Source organism: Poeciliopsis prolifica, unplaced genomic scaffold, assembly GCF_027474105.1.
Source record: "Poeciliopsis prolifica strain line A6 unplaced genomic scaffold, Auburn_PproV2 SCAFFOLD012, whole genome shotgun sequence".
Taxonomy (NCBI): domain Eukaryota; kingdom Metazoa; phylum Chordata; class Actinopteri; order Cyprinodontiformes; family Poeciliidae; genus Poeciliopsis; species Poeciliopsis prolifica.
Genome location: NW_026562387.1, coordinates 9,267,829 through 9,288,293, shown reverse-complemented (window position 1 = coordinate 9,288,293; position 20,465 = coordinate 9,267,829). Strand labels below are relative to the sequence as shown.

Below are 20,465 nucleotides of genomic sequence, written 5' to 3'. Positions count from 1 at the left end.
ATATTCCATTTTCCATAAAATAATTAATATGTATCCAAACCGTTTAATCTCTTTTCTCTCTTTTTCATCAGTCCAGAGGCAAATACACCATCTGAAGCTGGGTTTTCATCACTCACAACTCACCACACAAATGAGGGGAAGAAAAGGGGCTTTGTTAAGCAAATCAGGACATAGGGTTTCATGACTAAGCAAAAATATAAACACACACCCACACATTCATGCAAAACCATTTGACCTGATCCTTGGAAAACAAACTACCTGTCATGCAAATGACTTTAATGCAACCAAAATATACATCAAATATGAGGAACATTTATTGCAACGTGTGCCGACTTGTAAGCTGGGAGCAAAGAAATGCACAAAGACGTCTTTTAGAGTTGCATCACAGTGTTTACTATCTAGCATTTTTTTTCCCCCTGCAATTTTCAAGCAAAAAAACTGATACAGTGTCAAATTCTCAAGGTATATTACAACCCAGTTATAAACTGACAGGTCTCTTAACTTGGCGACTTAATAAAGAAAACCAACAGATGCTTGAGACAACTTTTCAACTAAGCCTCTATTAATGAGCTTTTATATCAACATAGGCACATCACTTTTTTGATAAGGGAGGTTAAAGATGCACTGATGAAGTTGACACATTAAACACAGACTCAAACAAGCATATGCGTTTTTTCTACAGCATATCTGGTCGAACTACAAACCTCAGCATCTGAAGCTCAACCTGTGTGAGCAAAGGTCAGATTGTCCTGGCAACGATTTGAGCTCAAGCAATACTTTTAATTATGGTCTTCTCCAATCCTGCCACCATTCGCCCTGCTGTCTCGCACAAATGAGCTTACACACACACACACACACACCCACACACACACACACACACACACACACACACACACACACACACACACACACACACACACACGTACACACACACACACACACACACACACACACACACACACACACACACACACACACACACACACACACACACGTACACACACACACACACACACACACACACACGTACACACACACACACACACACACACGCACGCACACATACACGCAACCATCAATTTCCTTTTCAGCGCAAAGCCAAAAGCAGCATTAGCATTAAGTTACATCTGCTCACAGCAAAAATACTAAGACGTGTCTTCACACCGTCTATTTTTTTTCTGGCTATTTATTTAACAGGATGAGACCTAGAAAATAATATGTGATAAACACAAGAGAAGTCAAGTATTATATGAATTTATGAACGACAAACATAGAGATGTTGGCAATAGTGTTTCCAGTGTCAATAGCAGGAATGTTTTAAGACCATCTTCGCATTTGATTACAGCAGTTTTTGAATATACTTCATGAAGAAATGATTCAATGTGGAAAAGCAAAAGTCGGATTCAGCAACAGACGTGATAATTCCATAATCCAATCCGTGAACATCTGGAGTGAAAACAGCCGAGCTAGCCAATCAGAGTAGCTGAAGAGATTTAGAAGAGGAACATCAGTAACCAGAGACGAAAGACACGTGGCTCTGGTGACTTTTCTGTGTACAATTATACAATATGTTTAGGATTATATTCAGGTGCCTCTGTCTTCATCACAGTTGGTTATCCTTAACGTTTCTTTGGCTTGACCAGGTCAGCAAAAGCTAGGCTCGCTGAAAGATAAATGTTCGTCTTATTGCCACAAGGCTGATATCATATGTTGACAGGACCTGCTGACTAAATCCAAGACTAAATTAGTACTTTTCTTATTCAGGATTATGTGAAATTACCCTTCTTTAAATATATAGGGTGTCCTGTAAGTCAAACTACTTTGAGGGAAGCACATTTTATTGCTGTAATTGTCCTCTTAGCATTAGAACATTTTCACATTTTGTCACTTTAATGATATTAATGTATGCTATTGGGATATCATGTGACAGAACAAAGCAGAGCAGTGCATTATTATGAAGTGGAAGGAAAATGCACACATGGTTTTCAATATTTTTACAGATAACAAGCTTTAATGTGTCTTGTGAATATATTTAACTATGAGGTTGATTAAGCTCCATCTCTACTAACATTAATCTTCACATCTTCACACTAAACCAGCTTTTGGGTAAACATTGACTAGGCTGTGTTAGCATGACAACTCTTTTGATTTAAACAATTTGATTGTAGTTCTGGCTTTATGTTTGCCTTTCTAATATTTAACAACCTCTGTGTTTTGTTTTTTTTTTCCAATGAATAATCTGTATTTTTCCCCTTCTGACTTCTGTTCAACTCTGATAGCCGAGGGACAGATAATCCAACCTGAGCTGGTAAACGCTGCAGTTTCTTCAGAGTGGACACAGTTGGCAATGTTTATGGTAGCTTTGCAGTCGCAAACTCCTTCCATTTTCGGATGATGGTTTGAACAGTGTGTTCCCAGACATCCAAAGCTAGGGATACTGTTTCATAAACTAAGCCAGCTTTAAACTTCTCCACAACTTTATCTCTGACTTGTTGGCTGTGTTCTTTGGTTTTCATGATTTTTTTATTTTTATTATTTTTTTGGAGGGGGGTGGAGAAAACAAACAAAAAAGAAAAAACAACTCACAAGCCTCAGAGGACTTCACAGACCAGCTGGAAATTAAATTACACACAGATAACATGTCATTTGACTTCTGAAGGTAACTAGATTCACTGGGTTTTATGTATCAGAATGAAGGCAATAAATGCAATTGCACACCATTCAAATGTAAAAAAATAAAGGAAACTCATGGGATAGAGCCCTTACTTGTATTTATTCGAAAGTGCTTCACACTATGTAGTCATTCATTCACACACTGGTTCTGGTTGTAGCCGTAGCTGACCTGGGGCAGAACTGACAGGCGAGAGGCTGCCATACTTGAGTTCTCTGACCATCACCAGCAGGAAAGGTGCGCGACGTCTCTTGGCAAAAAACACTACAACAGAGCAGGGGTTGAACCAGCAACTCACCATTTGCAGGTCAAATGCCTGCCGTGATTGCCCATGTCACTAATATTTCATTTACCTTCTACTTCACAATTAAGCCCAACTTTGTGTTGGTCTGTCACATAAAATCTTCATAAAATAGACCGTAATGTTAAAAATGAATAAAGTTCTAGAAGTACAAAAGACAGGGGAACCAGCAGCTTCTAAATTACTTGCACAAACACATTCCCCGAATTGGTGTTGACAGGGATAAGCTAACACACACAGACACTCACATCCTCAAATACTTTGACAAATTCCAAGCAGTCAACAAAACATGGAAATCATTTAAAAAAGAATCAAAACTTAATAGAAAGTGCTTTCGATTGAGCGGTTAAGTGTACGCTCTGTCTCTTTGGCATGTTTCTATTTATAGGTATTGCTACAGTCTACATGCTCTTTCAGACACTGGGCTGCTGTACCTTCAGCTGATGCAATTACGTTTTCATTGAAATTCAGCCACTTGATCTGGACTTCACTCTCCTTCATATCTCATTGAACATTTTCTGAAGTAGTGCATCGATGGCTACATGAAATAACATCTGAAAATGTTCAACCACACTGCAACAGACTACATTGGGCAGTATTTTACCTTGAAACTCTCTTTGAGTATGACACAGCCCCTTCCACACACGTGACGGCAAATGTGCATGATGAACAGAAGCATTGTTTATTTCTGCATTTGAAAGTGTCTGAAAACACAAAATCCACTCCCCTGAGTTGTAACTGAGCATGAACTGAATGCAGGAAAGCAAAACTGAAGAGACATTTATGAGGTAGGTTAAAAACACAGAAATATATATACATATATTTACATTTTTAACAATGGCAGGTTCCCCAAATGATGAAATAGATGGCAGCCAGAGACACCACATGACTCCGGTCCTCTCCTTTTCTGCTTCCCCTCCCACTTGGCTGAGTCATCCCAGCCTTTCTGGAGAAGCTGAAGAAATATGTGCCATTCTCAGAAAGATTATAAGCCACAGATACACAACACTGGAATGTAGGTGAAACCCAATCCTATCGCCGGTCCTGTCGGCGATAGGATTGGGTTGTGACAGAGCACAGCGCTCCCCTCCCATCCTCTCTCAGGTCATTTCCACCATTTCCCAAATAGTCACTTGAGGACAAAGAGCTCAAACACTGTGGCTATAAATCACCCCAAAAAACTTTCTCATTCTTGGTCTCCACATACTGTACACTTGCTTCTACTTCTGCTTGCCATCATCAGTCTATGCAATGTTCTGGAACTGATACAAACTCAAATTGCTGCAGGCTAGGAGCTGATTTCTGCCAAAATATATTTTCTTTCTCGCCTTCTTACCGTCTCCCACTAGGGAGAAGAAATATATCTGAGTAGGAAGTGAAAAAGAAAAAAAAGAAAATAGCTTCATCCTCTCACTCTGAAAATGTCTTTACTTGTCTGTAGTACTTGAATAAATACTATGTTTCTCAAAAAAGGTAAGATTTATATGGTGGGATAAAGAGAACATAGCAGCCTGTGAATAACTAAAATCTATGAATAATTTGGTCCACTAATGCTTATCGACTTAAGAGTTCAAACATCAAATACACCTTAATGTGTACATCAGAAGCTAGCATCTCCTTATTTCCACTGTTGGAGGTGCAGCCAATCATAGACAAGGAAAATAAATGCTGCTCCTGGATTGGCAAATTTGTAATGGCCAGCCAATAGAATAGTGTCAAGTAGCATTGCACCCAGTTCATTCAGGTATGGATTCTTATACTGACAGATACACTCCATCTTAGAGAGTAACTGTCAGTATTCAATGTTTCCCATTGAATACATGTTTTGGTAAATGGATTTGTTGCTGTGATTTCTTGATTCTGTTTTTTCTTGGAGCTTTTTTGTTTGTTTTTACTCATTCTGCAGGTGTAGAAACAGATTCTGACTGTATTTTATTGCATTTCCTCTTTTTTCTTCCTTTCTTCTAATCTTAAATCCCTCTATTTTTTTTTCCAACTATTTATTCCAACACAACTGAATGAAATACTTGTGTTACCTCCTCAGCACACCTTCAGATTTGGCAAAGGCCTGCTAATTAGCCAATTTGATGTGTTTGAAGCAGACTGATTTTAGGAGAGTCGATCTCAAAGACGAGGTTTGGAGACCCCGACTCTAAAGTATTCTCAGAGCATTTGAATTTATACTGAGATTGCATTACACACAGAAATTCAAGTGACATCTGATTAAGTGACATCTGAGGACAACTGGATTCTTTGAATGGTTATTGAAATAAGTGGGACTGAACACTTTTCAGATTTTCCTTGGTAAAACAATATAAAAGTGCAACATTTTCCTTCCACTTCTCAATTATGATGTCATATTTTTCTTCCTGTTAAACTTAGATTATAGAACAACAATAATGAATAAACGCGTCTTTTGAAATTTATTTAACAGAGGCACCAATAACTATGGAGACGGCTTTAAATGTATACATGTAAAAGCTCCTAATTAATAATGAGATAGCTCTTAAATAATTTATTTAATTGCTTCCACTGGCATATGGCTGTTAGTTATGACTTCATATAATAGTAATGCAGTTAGGTACAGAAGACTAAATTTCACAGTGTAATTTGATTACACAGTGGGTCATTTAAAAACCACTCAACTAACTTATGATAAAATGTGTTTTGCATCAGCAGGTTTATTTATAGCCCTGTCATATGTAGTAGCTGGCACTGGCCCTGGTAATAAATATGAATCTACAAACCCTATTTGGCTAATTATCTTATCTGTGTGTTTGATTCTGACGTTAAAACAGTCATAATAGGATGGTTCTTCTTACCTCTAGGCTCTATATGTGATTTGTATTTTTTTTTTTTGCTACTGTAAATGTCTTTTATTGCAAACATGACATAAAGTGTGCTTCAAAAAGACAAGATCACAAACAGAACATGAATTATTTCAACATATTCGACTTTACTGTTGCTTCAGAAGGGGCCCCTGCTGTTGTGGGACAGTAGATTTTGTACGTAGGGCTGGAATTATTCTACTCACGTGTCGTTGAATAACTTTCCCCAAAAAAGGAGCGGGTGGTGTGTGGCTGAGGTCACCTCGCACAGCAGGTGATGAACAAACACCCCGGACACAAACGCATTCCACACATATTTTCACATCTCTTCACTTAGACAGATTTGCTTTGAATCATTTTCTCGCGTTTTTAAACATTCGAGCACACATTGACACACGTGCACACACTTTCAGGAGAGATGGTAGTGTCACAGACATGGCGGGGGGCTATATCAGTGTTGGGATGGGTATATATTTCTGGCTGGTGCTGATAAGCCAACTGATGCCTTGCCTTATTTAGGCAGCGCTCAGTGCTGATACACTAGCAGAGGCACACACAGTGCATATACTGTGTATGTGTTTGTGTAGCAGACTGTGTGCATCTCAGCGTATATGTATGCGAGCGGTTCATGAGTGGAAATAGCTGGGCTCTGAATAAGTGAATGTATATAGATAGAGGTGCATGTGTACCCAAAACACTCCACTTCTTTCTTATGTAAAGGGAAGTATTGGAAATGAGATTAACTTACTATTTTACATAATTTCTTTGCTCAATTTTGACCCAACATTTTTCCACTACTTAAATTCATGAGGTGTTGCAGCTTCATGATATTAAAAACAAACAAAAAACAATCAAGATAGTTCTCCTCTTGAGAATGTCTGTCTTGCTAATTGCTATCTATTTGTTGACGTTATTTGGACAAATTACTACTAAAGAATCACCAAAACCCCTTTTAATTTTCTTTTTAAATTTGCGTAGAAGGTTTTGAGCAGCTGGTGGAAAAGTAAAATGTGATAAATAGACGGAGAGAACAAGAATGTTCCTCAAGTTGCCATTGCTATACTTGAACACGACACCTCCATTCTTTAGGAACTGACTTCTCTTTCTTAAAGGCTCTATGCTGGAAAACTGTTGAGTCAATTGTGCTCTCTCTTTGTCATAAAATTGTCATAAAATAACCAACGCACATATTAAAAGTGTTTTTTCTAAAAAATATATATAATTTGAAGGTTTCATTAATTGTAAGCTAATGATAATAGCTAGACACATTTCTTTTCGTGTAAAAAAATCTTATTAAAATGTCGATTTCATTCTGTTCTTTGTGCACATTCAGAGGAGATTTATATAGGAAGCTGAGATAACAAAGGCCCTCACAGTACCTTGCACACTCTGTGTGTACATACAGCAAAACTGCTGAGTTACCAAGATACCAAAACTGCTGAACTGTAACAAAAAGCGATTCATGGGAGAAGCTTCATGAGTCTGTGAACCTTTTAGCCGCTTGGTCACTTATCTCGGTTCCCAGGCCTCATTTGACCACGCCACGCAAACACACGCGCACGCGTCGCAGACTTAGTGAAGGTGTCCATTTTGCAAAGATAGGTGGGCACAGTAACTGTGAATGAGAGACAGAGAACTTCACTCCACTGCATCACACTGGCTCCCTATTGATTAGCTCGTCACAAGCATGAGGTCATCAGCTCCATCCCAGAGGCGGATGGGATAGCTCCTCTTTACTGTAAAACCACAGGGGAGTGTTACTCTCCATGGCCTTTTTTCCTCCTATCCTGCTCCTCCACCACCTCAGCCCTCCTCTTCAGAAACCATCAGCTCAGCAAACATGCAGCCTCCCCAGTTGTGCTCTATTAGAACTCGTACGATTTAATCCATTTAACTCTTCGACATGCGCTCATCTCCCTCAGCTCGCCTGCTTCCCTCTGCGTCCTCTGGGAACGCTGCACAATCAAAGACAGAGAGTCATGTGACTCGGACCAGATCAATACGAGTGCGTCTTTCACAGTGCCCTGTACTGTACAACCGGACTTACATAACATGCTTACAACTCGCTGATCTGTGGACTTCAGAACAGAAATGTGCTCTTAAAAAATATCTTGAAAGGAGGCAGACAGTTTGAAGACTTCAGCACATGATGCAGACTGTAATTTGATCACTCAGTTCAGCAGAGGGAACCTTGCTGTATGATATAAACACTTTGTACAAACTGAAACCTTTTCCTGTCGATTCCCTGTGTAAACAACCAAAGAGGAGATCAGATGTCTCTTGCTTTAAAAGCATCCGCCATTTTTCTCTATTCCCAGTATAATTATTTCAAGCCCAGTGGCTTTCACTGACATGCACGAAGTCTCACCATAATGCATGTTCTTTTGTTGACAAACTAGGAATAAAGACATTTTACATGACACATGTCCAGTCAGCCTTGCATTATTTTACATCTCTAAACTCAAATAAACATATTCTTTATGTAATATAAATGATATACTATCATAAATTCCTTGTATTCAAAGTGTCTGCTATTATTATGCAGTTTTGTCTTTTAAAGCAGTTATTTAAAGCCAATCTTAAATGTTTAGCAGAAAACCTGTGAACTGAGAATTTTGACCCAACATTTTCCCACTACTTAAATTCTTGAGGTGTTGCAGCATCATGATATTAAAAACAAAATAAAACAATCAAGATATTTCTCCTCTTGAGAATGTCTGTCTTGCTAATTGCTATCTATTTGTTGACGTTATTTGGACAAATTACTACTAAAGAATCACCAAAACCCCTTTAAATGGCTGACTGAAACAGCTTTGCTTATTCAATAACCATTCCAGTGAAAGTTTTGGTAGAATCTTGAGCAGACTTCTGCCTAACAAGTTGATGAGTGTGTTTCTTTAAATTCCTATGTTGTCAAGACTAAATGCATCAAAATGCCATGTCTGCTTTCCTTACTGATATGACGAGTTTTGCTCAAAGATCACAAACCCCTAAAGGGAGAATAAACATATCTAGAGTACTCAAAGAAGGCTCTTATTGATTCATAACAAAACAAGGCTCTTATTGTTTTTGAAAAAAACTATTTGAACTATGACAGAAAAAGAAAAAAGTTGAGTTCAATTAGATGCTTACATCTCTTCACAGACAGTAATGCCTTCTTAATTTGAGAGTTTTAATTATTTGAATTTGAACTCCTCTTTTAACCAAGTTAAAAAAAAAAGCTTTACAGAATAAGAATTACAACAGATTTTTTTTCTTATTCGTACAGAGTTAGAATATAAAGACCATGCAAACAAGTTCTTAGCCCTTGGTATCCAGGAAACCAACCAATGTAAATAAACCAAATCTGACAAGAGTGGCCATTCGCGCTAAATGTCTTTAGAGATGGCTTCAGTTTGCTAAGGGACATTTAGCTACATATTAGTGGGACATAATTGTGCATGTACTCACAATATTGATTTTGTGTAGACCAAAAAAAGTTTGCTTATCCCACCCTGAAAATGAAATAATAAAACAATAAAAGCCTCACATTGATATTACATACATGAAGATGATGACCGGACATAAACATATCCAAAGACAATAAGCCAAATATATGTAAGGACTTTACCTGCAAGGGGAAAGCTCAATTTTCTTTTTATTTAAGTTTTAAAGGGAGATGCAGTATGTTTCCAGATAAAATGTTGAAACATTTTAAGCAGTCCAAAAAAAATCTAAGTCTTGTTAGCTTGTAATTAACAAATGATCAGTTATTGTGCTGTGATTTAACCAAGTGTTTAAACTGCCCTCACACGTCTGAGCTTCTGAATTTCATAAATTGTCGCTGATATGTTTATGCATGCAAATTTATGTGACCCCCTTTGGAGAGCAGGAACAAAATCAGCCATGCCTGATTGCATCAAACCCTTTTCCCAGCTTGTACTTGCTCCCTAAGTCGTCACTCATACAATTCCCTGATGCAATGAAAGCACAGGATGTCAAAGCAATGCTGTGAGCCTCAGCGTGGTGGTGGAGGTCGGTGGTAGGGGGGACTCTGGATGAAAAGGTCACATCACATTCACCTGTTAAAGAGCAGATGCCACATCAGAGCAATACTTAGCGCGCGCACAGCTATGGGTCATACAGCTCACACACGTGAGCTCTCCGACACACGAATCACGCATACAATGCAAACAAAGACGCCCGACCCCTCCCCCTGGGAATGAAAAACTTGTGCAGAGAATAGAAGCAGAACCTTTTCCCAGGGACTATTGCCCTGGCAACACAAAATCCTTGACTGTTGATGATGTATAAAGATTGGACAACAGGTCTTTAGACAACTCAGAGCCTTCAGTTTATGAAAACCCGCCTCAGGGTGTTCTCCTGTCTTTGTTGTCTATTTAAACAGTGCACACACACATGCATGTACAGGAGGATGAATGAAAACACACATACACACAGACATCACAGTACCTGGAAGAGGCTATTTCCACCTTACTCCTCGCAATGGCTGCAGCCCGCTGTGCCCCCTCCACAGCACGATCTACCTTCTCTTTGGTTTTGGGATTCTTAAGAGGAATCAACTGCTTTCTTATTCCACGCACCAGCACATTATTTTTGTACTTCCCTTCTTCTTTGGTGCTGTCTGGGAAAACAGTGCACCCATAGCCATGGCGCTTGTTGTTAAGCCACTCTCCTTCATATTTCATCCCGTTGGATCTCTCTGAAACACCAAATCCATTACGCTTGTCATTCTTCCATTCCCCCATGTAGGTCTCAGTCGTGGTCGCATCCACGTGGTCCTCCAGAGGTAGGTCCTCGTCTGGCAGCTCGCCGTCACCGATTGATATGGTGGAGTTGGCATCGCTGGAACTGATTCGGCTCATGGTGGCATCGCTCCTTGCGGAGCTGCGTTTGCTGGAGATAGAGGTCCGAGAGTCAGACTTGCGCAACTGCCTAAGGCTGCCGAAAAGCGAACCCCGGCGGAACAGGCCCTTCTTCTTGCCGGTGACGACCTCGCTGTCTGAGTGGAAGTTGAGGACGAAACCACCGCGAGTGCCCGTCGGAGTGTCCACAGGGGAGGAGAGGTCATGGAGGACTGCACCGTTGCTCTGCTCAGAGCGCAGGGAGGCCATGGACGTACGAAGCGGGGAACGGATTACGGTGGCCATGCCATAGGGAACACTCTGACGGACGCCATAACCATGACGCATCCCACCCATCCATTGGCCTTGATAGGTTCCTGGGAAACATGTAGACATAAACCAGTGAGTTGCTGTGGTTCCCTAAGGTTTTAGCATTTATTCTTCAACAAAATCACTTTCTGCTTATAAGCTCTAAAGATATTTCACTTATGTCGTGTCTACTATGTGAAAATAGTTGGAAATATGAATTATACGTTGGCATTTTACAAAAATTTAATTTTTGGTGGTCGGGGAACTGTTTGAGAAAACTAATGTAATTTATTTAAATGTGTGTTAGCATAGTGAGGCAGGAAATTTAATAGTGGTAATTGGTCAAACAAAATCTGCTCCTCTACTTCTAAGAATCTCTTGATGCTACCCATCAGTTCATGATAAGACTTGGGGTACATACATTGAAGGCGAGTATGTAAGGCATTGTGGCAGATATTAATGGACTTCACAAAGGTGCTGAAATGAATACACTTACTCATACAGCAGTTTAAAGGATCCATGCTTTGGGGTCCAATATATAACTAATGCAATGTTTTCTCTTTTTTTTTAGATCAGTGATGGCAAACACAGCTAACTGAATCAAAGGCTTTATTGAAGACAATCAGATACCGTGAATCACTTGGTATAAACCAGAATCACTTGGGTAGGATTATGTTTTCAGGCAGCGACTAACTCTCCTCACTGACGATATGCAAATTCACTTCTGTTTGCCTGTGATGACAGGGAATTGCTATTAGTCACATAATGAGAGGAATACTTTATTATTCCTATTCAGCGCTGCTGAGCATGTGCAGGTCTTCTGTACCTTCTTCAAAGCATCACGTTACAATCCTGATCCTAATTAATACGTTGCTCCAATCTCATTTTGTAACACAATGAAGTAAGCTGCTATGGTCACACAAAAAAGGGGGGAAGAAAAGCTACACCGGCCTGAGCGGGAATTTAGATGGATAAACAGTGTGATTAACAGACTGGCTCCGCACTGCAGTCCAATTTGGTAACCCTGCAGATCAAGTTATCAGGATGCAACAGGGTCAGACAGCCAGATGTTGAGTAGATCCTCTGGGATCAGCTGATTTACCGAGCCCAGCAATCTGCAACAATCATATGTAAAGCATTTATTCTGCACCATGAGGCCTCACTTAAAGAGTAGATAAATCCACCAGTGTCTTGGATGTCTTACGGTGAGAAAAGACTGTAAGACGCTGTATTTAATAAGAAATGATAGTTGTCTGGCTTATGAGAGGTATTTACTCATGGATTATAGACTAAACATTATATATGTTGTCAAACCTTATGGTGTATGCAGATGAATTGTCTTTTATCTTAACCACAGGTGTGCTGCTTGTAAATGACTATCACAGTCTCACAGTATAAAAATCTTGAAAAACAAAATACAATTTCATACATACATATATATATATATATATATATATATATATATATATATATATATATTATATATATATATATATATATATATATATATATATATATATATATATATATATATAATTAGTTTTCATTTACATACAAAAAAAAGGAAAGTACCGTATTCCTGTGGAACGGGCAACCTGTCCGTGCCTAGGATGCTAGTTTTAGCTTGTCTTCGTGTGTGCAGTGCAACCCACTCAACAAAGTTCAAATCATGGTGTGTTTAATTTCACAAATTACTCAATATGCATGAGTTTCACTTTTTATGGGCTGTACATCATCCTTCTCCAATGCACTTGAAAAAAAAAAATATATATTTTTTTAGATTCGGACTTATGACCTCTAGGGGCCGTCTTGTTACTTTGGGCAACCTTAAGCAGCTGGTTAGTTTTATTATAACTTGGGTTTGCTCAGCTCTCAATCTGTAATAATTACTGTGTATTTGGCTGGAAGTCAGTCCTCAAATTGAATTATGCTTAGGCCCAAACAGACCCCATAAGAAAAGGATGTACCCAAATCCCCAACCAACATTTTCAAAGTGGCTTATAAATGGGCCTCAAGCAGAATTAACTGTGAATCATTTATGACCTACAGTTGATTTCTGAAACAGGTTTTATATAGGTCAACTGTACAGGTAAAAAGAGGCACCCACAAAGATTATACATACATTGGCTAAATCAGCTGATTTTCTAAGTATATTTTAGAGATCTACAAAAAGGTACAAAATGCTTCCTCAAAGGAAAATTGTACCAGTTCAGCCTAAGCAAAGGCAATATGGGGCCCCACATATACATGCTGGCTGGGAATATGGCTCCACATAGAATATTCAAAAAGAGAATAACAGGGAGACCATTTATATTCAGGCTATGCTTTAAGTGGGCTGATTTGCTTTGATGTCCAATCTCCCTCTTCATCAGGCATGGTGCCACTGAAGAGGAGCAACCGGTAGTTGCCAAATGAGATGCATTTCTATTTTAATATATATATATACATGAGTTTAAAAACAGTTTTGGGGGCAGAGGAACGGATTTTGCACTTGGCTACAGAATGAAGCGCGCAATCTCAGCTCACACCCGATGAAGACTTACACAAACATGTAGCCTATTACAGCTTCCCTTGGTCTGAGTCTGAGCAACCTACACACAAGCTGCGTAACACATGATGTGTTAAAGCCACAAGGACGCTCGTGGGTTCTTACCGCCATCGCCGTACGTTTCCACCCCATATCCATCCTGCAGCCCGTTGCTCCAGGTCCCCTCGTATCTGGCAGGCGTGTTGTGGCTTTGTCGGACCCCGTAGCGACCCTTGAAGCCGTGACTCCACTCCCCTCGATAGATCCACCTGCCTTTATTCTCCACGCCGAGTCCGTGCCGCTTCCCCTGGGACCAGTAGCCCTTGTAGGTATTCCCGCTTGGCCAGGTGTACACCCCTACGATCTCGAAGCCATGCGACCAGGACCCGGCGTATTCGCCCTGGCCCTTGGGTCCGGTGCAGATGCCGTGCCCGTGGGCTTTGCCATCCTCCCACCCCCCGCAGTAAGTGCCACCGTCGTCGAAGTCAAACCTTCCGCCCGTCATTCAGATAAAAGACTGGAGGGGTGGGGGGGCGTGGGGGACACGCAGATCGCGCTGCTGCTGCTGCTGCTGCTGCTACTGCAGACTCGGGCGTCTCCAGGACCGAAGTGGGCTGTTCCAGAACTGGCGCTGTGATGGAAAGGACGATGGCAAGCAGGATGTTGATAATGATGATGACTAGAGAGGAGCGAGAAATCAGAGAGGATGAGGAAACCCAGACACCGATATGTAATGCAAATGGCACGCGTAACGGTAAGAGTTAAGGTATGAATGGTGGGCGTCATTTACCGGAGGCGCACACCCGGATTCTCTGCTTTGTGTTGCTCGTCTCCCCCCTCTCGCCCACTGATCACAGAGGGAGAGAGAGAGGTATGGAGACCCTGCTGAAGAAAAAGGCACCGGGCCAATCACGACGTCACGCCACAGAGGACCTCCCACTCTCATCTCTGCCTGTCGCGCTACCACCCCTCGCTGAATAGCCTGGACGCCTCAGCCCTACCAAAATAAGGCACCTCTATATTTGTGTCACTTTTGAAAGACGCGCCTTGCAGGCCACAAGTGTAAATGTCGACAGTAGCTGCACACCCAACGTTTAACCGTAATTATCAGTGATGAGATTATACCTTTATTATTTATGTTTTTTTTTTTTGGACTATTACAAAAACGTAAAATAGGAGTGTATCATTATGATGACGGCACAAAGCAGAGCGCACTCTTAAAATAAATAAATAAATGTTTAAAAAAAAGGCTTGGCGGTATTAAATATATCAAAATTTCAACGGGACTCAAAAATAAAATCAAAGGAAATCATGCTCGCAACTTTAATAAGCTGGATCCATCAACTTAATTATTTAGTATTTTGTAGGGCTGATAAAGCCCAAGAGACGGTTGTCAGATAGAAAAACAGGAATAGGGCTCCCTCTGCTGTAAAATGATTGTTATTGCCTATAAATTATTAAAAACTATTTCAAAATGTATCTTTGTGAATAAATACAAAATGCAGATCGCACTGCTCAGATTTTTATTGTTTTGAAATAATAAACACAACGTGTACATTTTCTTCTGCCCATAGGTCCCCCATGAAATACATGAAAAGTTGTGGCTTCAATTCAATTCGTGTGTGACGCTTGTTGCAAAAACGATCTTTGTCATTTTGTTTACGCAGAAACATGACCGAGTGAGCCGCTGTGGGGAGCAAACTATCTCTGACGTATTTTTCTCCGGTAACCTAGTCAACAAGAATTTAGGCATGGGTAAACAGCTCTTGAACATCGAATGTACTTTGAAATGCTTTGCACCTCGGAAAACTTTCGACTTTGTAAGTGTTTATTTTTCTTTCTGTTCTATTTCCATTACAGAAAAGTTTTGAGGGGAGCATTAAGATGTGCGTATTAATTTGCGACGCATTTCCCCCTTTCGTTGTATGTCAATTACAAAAAAAAAAAAAAAAACTGTAAAAGATCAGTTAAGAAATGCAAGCCTTGTGCGGAGACTTTTTTTTGGCTGTTTGTTGGCTGTCTACACAAAATTGTGTGGTATGACTGAAATTTAAATTTTCTAATATAAAATTGCATTCTGTTCGCTAATAAATAAAAAAATGATTAAAGAGTACATTGACTTACTTACTGGAGTAAAATTAAAGTGAAACAAAATGTGTTTTCATTCCAAGTTCCCCGCCTGGCCAGCAGGGGGTGCAACAATCTGAACCTTGACGTGGCGCCTTCCTTTCCTCCTGTCGTAAGGCTAACAAATAAAATGGCGTCGGAAAACGGTTCTGAAACCCAAGATGAGAAAGCAGCTGTTACACAGGCCAGCTCAGATAAAGAGACGCAACAACAGGGTGGCACAGAGTTGTGTAACAAACTAAAGCTGTACCACTGGACCCAGTCCTTCAATTCTCAGAAGGTGAGTGGGTGTCATGCAGTTTCAGCACCAAATGTTGGTGGACAGCTCCCTGATGTGGATTTAATGACAGCTGCAACAACGAAACCGGCTCGATATTATTTTTTAAACATTATCAAATGGACAACAAAGTTCTATTTTCGCCGATATTTATTAATTAAAATCGTTGCATACTGGATTAAATTATTCCAGGGGTATGAAAAGAGAAGATCTCTACTGATCCTTACGTTTATCATTTAGGTGCGTCTGTGTATAGCAGAGAAAGGTCTGCGCTGTGAGGAGTATGATGTGAGCCTTCCTCTCAGTGAACACAACGAGCCGTGGTTTATGCGTCTGAACCCCGCGGGTGAGGTTCCGGTTCTGGTCCACAGCGATAAAGTCATCTGTGATCCAACACAAATCATAGATTACCTGGAGGACAACTTTAGCTACGGTAAGACTGCAGTACCTCATTAATAAGATTAAATTATGGCCAGGTTTACTGATTTAGTAGTTTCAGAATTGCTTTCTGATAAGTTTGAAAAAGAGAGCAGCAAGGCAGCTGATGTTAGAACATTTTGCTTCTTTTAGTTCATTTGTCTATTTTTCTCTTTTCTGTTCAGTTTTGTTCAAAACTGCATGTGTGTGTGTTTTTTTTTTTTATTTGCTTTTGATGTTTGTCTCGGTTTGCATTCATCCACGTGCTCTTAAGATTCTGCACTGCAAATGAAAACAAATCAGGCAAGTATGAGATTACTTAAGTTGAAACGTGAACATATTTAATCATTGCAACTTTTCAAAATATCATCGTCAGTTGTCAGCATTCCATCACTGCATTTTTAAACTGCCTTTTTTGCACACGTCTTCTAAAGGCCTGTCTAAGAACATGTCAAATGTTTAAGTTTATATTAGTAAGGCTGAATAAGTATGAATTACTTGGACCACAATGAATAGCTTTGAAATCGTCGGATATAGTTAGATTTCCTTCAGTATATTAAAAATCACAGGAGTTTTTTGTTTCTTGATTGAATCTCTGTTGTGTTAACATGTCAGCTTTTCTTGAAGTTTGTTTTGATGTCCACATTTTTACTGCTTCCTTGGTCTGTTTGTCTCCAGAGGGAACTCCCAGGCTGGTTCCTGAGGAGAGCAGCAGGTACTACCTCAGAGTGCAGCACTACAGGGAGCTGCTAGACTCGCTGCCCATGGATGCATACACGCACGGCTGTATTCTTCATCCTGAGATCACTGTTGACTCCCACATCCCTGCATTTGCCGTTGCATCGATACGAAGTAAGGCAACCTGAGATGCAGAGCAGTTTAAGGTTTACACCCTATATATACCATTCCTTATTCTTGACTTGGATATCATCTCGCCCTCCACTTTGTGCAATTCCTCTGTGCCAATGGCATCAAAACAAATCCAAAACATGATGCTTCCACTGCTATCACTGACAGTCAGCACAATGTTCTTTAATCAGAAAGCTTTAACTTGCCTCCTCCAAACTCTAATTATTATTGCTCTGTATTTGCTAGTATTTTTTAATTACCTCTAAAAAGGAACATTTCGAAGGCACCATTAAAGGCTCATTGTGAGTGAATACCAGAACCTTCTATCAGCATAATGTTTTCATAAAAATATCTGATTCCATACTGAAAGTATGCTTTATGATGCTCGTGCCTGTTTGTTGTTGGCAGCACAGATTGGAAACACGCAGACGGAGCTGGCGAAACTGGCTGAGCAGAACCCGGAGCTTAAAGATGCTTACGTAGCAAAAGAGAGGCGTTTGAAAGTAAGTTGGGATAACAATATTAGGAAAGTGCCAAATGTGCAAAAATAGAATTTAGAACCAGACATCTTGACTAATCACTTAGCCTATTCTACTTCTTTTTGACTGTGTCTGAACTGGGTCATAACTTACACAAAAAAAAATTGAGATTCTATGATTAGCTGGGGAGATTTTTTCTGATCTACACTCAGGTTTTGATTAAGTATAGATTCAAAACATTTAGTAATTGATTTTGATGTGCCAGATGTGAATAAGTCAAAAAAAAAAAATCATTCTTAGCTTGCGTTAATGTTTGGAAACTATTTCTTCTTTGGTTGGCCTTAGAATTAATAATATGAACTAAAACATCTCAATCTGAGGGCATTACTGGAGAATTTGTGTCAGACTGATTATTTAAAGCCCTAATTTCTTTCAGTGTGTGCTAATATGCACTGTAGAATAAAGGTACGTAGTTTCCATAATAATTTCTAATCAAATATCTCTTTAAGGTAAGGTAAAGTAAGGTAGGACAATTTCACTTAAATAGCACATTTTCAGCAGCAAAGCAATTCAAAGTCCTTTACATAAATTAAAAAGAAATATAAACAAAATAACAAACCAAAGGAAAGAACAAAAGAAGAAAAATAATCTTAAAAAGTTGATATAAAGTATATAAACTACATACTCATGTTCAGGGTTGCTACATAAGTGTTAATACATATCCTCTGGTCCAATTCCTTGTTGGAAGGACAGGGGTCTAAAAAGTAGTTGCTCAAATAGTTTTTCTGTATTCTAAGTTTGTTCTAATCCCTGTAGTCCAAGTTGTTTGACCACGACAACATGAAGTATCTTAAGAAGCTCCTGGATGAACTGGAAAGTGTGATGGACCAGGTGGAGACAGAATTGCAGAGTAGAGCAGAGGAAACACCTGGTATGTCAGAAAACAACCGCTGCAAGCAACATTTAGCATCAAATTATTATTATTTTTATTCTCTTTAAATCCGTCTTTCATCTTCCAGAGGAAGGCAAACCATCGTGGCTGTGCGGAGACTTTTTCAGCATTGCCGACGTCTCTCTGGCGGTCACCTTGCACCGCTTGAAGTTCCTCGGTCTCTCCCGACGCTACTGGGGCAACGGCAGCCGGGTCAACGTGGAAACATACTACGAGCGTGTTGTGGAGCGGCCGGCCTTCAGGAGGGTGCTGGGCCACGTCAACAACATATTGATCTCTGCTGTCCTTCCTGTGGCGTTCCGAGTCGCCAGAAAGAACGCTCCTGTTATAGTCGGCACAACTCTGCTGGTCGGGGTTCTTGGGGGAGCTACATATCTCACCTTTCTCTACATGAAGAAGAGGCTCAGTCTCTTTAGCTGAAAGTTGTATTAAACTGATTTAAACCGTCATTGATCGTATTACACAGATCTAGTATATGTAACTCAACTATTCAGCACTGTTTTCTCTGCTGTCTGGTTGTGCTCGAAGCACTTTTATCCATCCTTAATTACTGTTGATTTAAGGTATGTACAGTACTTGTGCTCTGATGTTTGCTAGTTTCAGTAACATGTAACAGAACATTTACTATTTAAGCTAAAAATATTATATTAAGTAGGCCAGCATTTTGTTATATGGAAGGATCACCACTTCTTGGTTTCATAGGTTCTACAGATCTTCTTCTGAAATGTATTTGAAGTCACCATAGCTGCACATTTATGCCTGGCAACCCTTAAAGTAGAACAGTGTATATATATAATATTAAATACAATATGATCAAATAAAAGTTGATATTGATTGGAAAACATCAAAAAACATTTTAGGAAAAATGGAAACTATGTTTAAGTGTTAACATTTTCTCCTCAAATGTAAAAACGATTTACATATGTCTTTTCAAAGATGGGCTTGTTTGATTTATACTGAATTTTGCATGGTAAGAATTTGAAAAAGAAACTGTTCTGAAAGCCCATAGTCTAGTTTTTGCACTATATTTTGCAAAGACTTGTTTTCTCCACCGTATTTCAATTGTACAAACAGATGGCTTCATGCTTTCTGAAAGCTTAGTTGGTTTTTCAGTCTTGCATGTGTTTACAGCTTAACGTACATATGCAGGGTATTAGTCTAATATACATGTCTGACAAATAAACTTCCAAACAACTTCAAAGTTTTACCTTGCATTCATTTTGCCACTGAGAGAATCCATGTACAGGCATGAACATGTAAATTTCATGTCTAGGTTAGGATTTTAACCCTGGATGTTCTGAAAATAGCACAATCAACTGTTCCCCCAAGAACTCTTTTCAGTCTGAAGACAGAGATTATTTTGATTCAAACTAGAATACAGGAGATGAACCTGTGCGCATGACATGAGGAGAAAATAAAAATATGGAAAATATCACACCTTGATATTTTGCATACATTGCACACCTGCTTCTGCTGATCTTTGCAGTTCTTCCACAGATACAATGGGTGTTTTTGCTTTACTTTCTTAATAGTTTCCTTGACCTTGAAGTTTGTGGTCATAAGGTGAAAAAATGTGAAACGCTATGAGTGAAAAGCTGCGAAGCCCGGTAAGTCAACATTTACAGTAATCTGTTTTCCCAGTCAGAGCCTCCCCCACGCCTCAACAAATTGACATTTAACATGTGCATGGCCTCCATTCAGATTTCGCATCACGTGAGCTGAGCCTAATATAAGAACAGACGCAGGGATTTTTCAGCAAAGTCTGCCGTTTTGTTTTTTGGTGTCCATGGAGCTGCTCAGTGGAGCTGTCAAAGGAAATTCCAGACACATGTTGAAGCCACATGAGAGTTGAGATGTCAAGGAAAAAAAGCTCAAAAACTTTAC

General features: G+C 39.7%; 2 protein-coding genes across 4 annotated transcripts in view; one reads left to right on the top strand and one right to left on the bottom strand.

Moving 5' to 3' along the window:
• The window catches only part of jph1a (junctophilin 1a), a 35,593-nt gene extending 21,227 nt beyond the window's left edge, over window positions 1-14,366 (bottom strand). Inside the window, exons 1-3 of one of the 2 annotated variants that reach the window (XM_055037901.1) lie at window positions 14,271-14,366; window positions 13,607-14,159; window positions 10,253-11,021 (exon numbers count right to left, since the gene is read on the bottom strand). In XM_055037901.1, coding sequence (XP_054893876.1) covers window positions 10,253-11,021; window positions 13,607-13,985 — 1,148 coding nt within the window. In that variant the 5' untranslated portion in view covers window positions 13,986-14,159; window positions 14,271-14,366. The other variant, XM_055037902.1, reaches the window with a different exon arrangement.
• A 777-nt stretch (window positions 14,367-15,143) lies between these two features.
• Window positions 15,144-19,776, top strand: gdap1 (ganglioside induced differentiation associated protein 1). Of its 2 annotated transcripts, XM_055037905.1 has the most exons (7): window positions 15,166-15,300; window positions 15,652-15,887; window positions 16,125-16,317; window positions 16,980-17,153; window positions 17,559-17,653; window positions 18,446-18,560; window positions 18,649-19,776. In XM_055037905.1, the coding sequence occupies exons 1-7, from the start codon at window positions 15,258-15,260 to the stop codon at window positions 18,999-19,001; spliced, it is 1,209 nt and encodes a 402-aa protein (XP_054893880.1). In that variant the 5' UTR covers window positions 15,166-15,257; the 3' UTR covers window positions 19,002-19,776. The 2 variants fall into 2 exon arrangements, with proteins under 2 accessions (XP_054893881.1, XP_054893880.1); XM_055037906.1 differs by lacking the exon at window positions 15,652-15,887 and having other exon boundaries at window positions 15,144-15,300.
• Window positions 19,777-20,465: the final 689 nt, after the last annotated feature.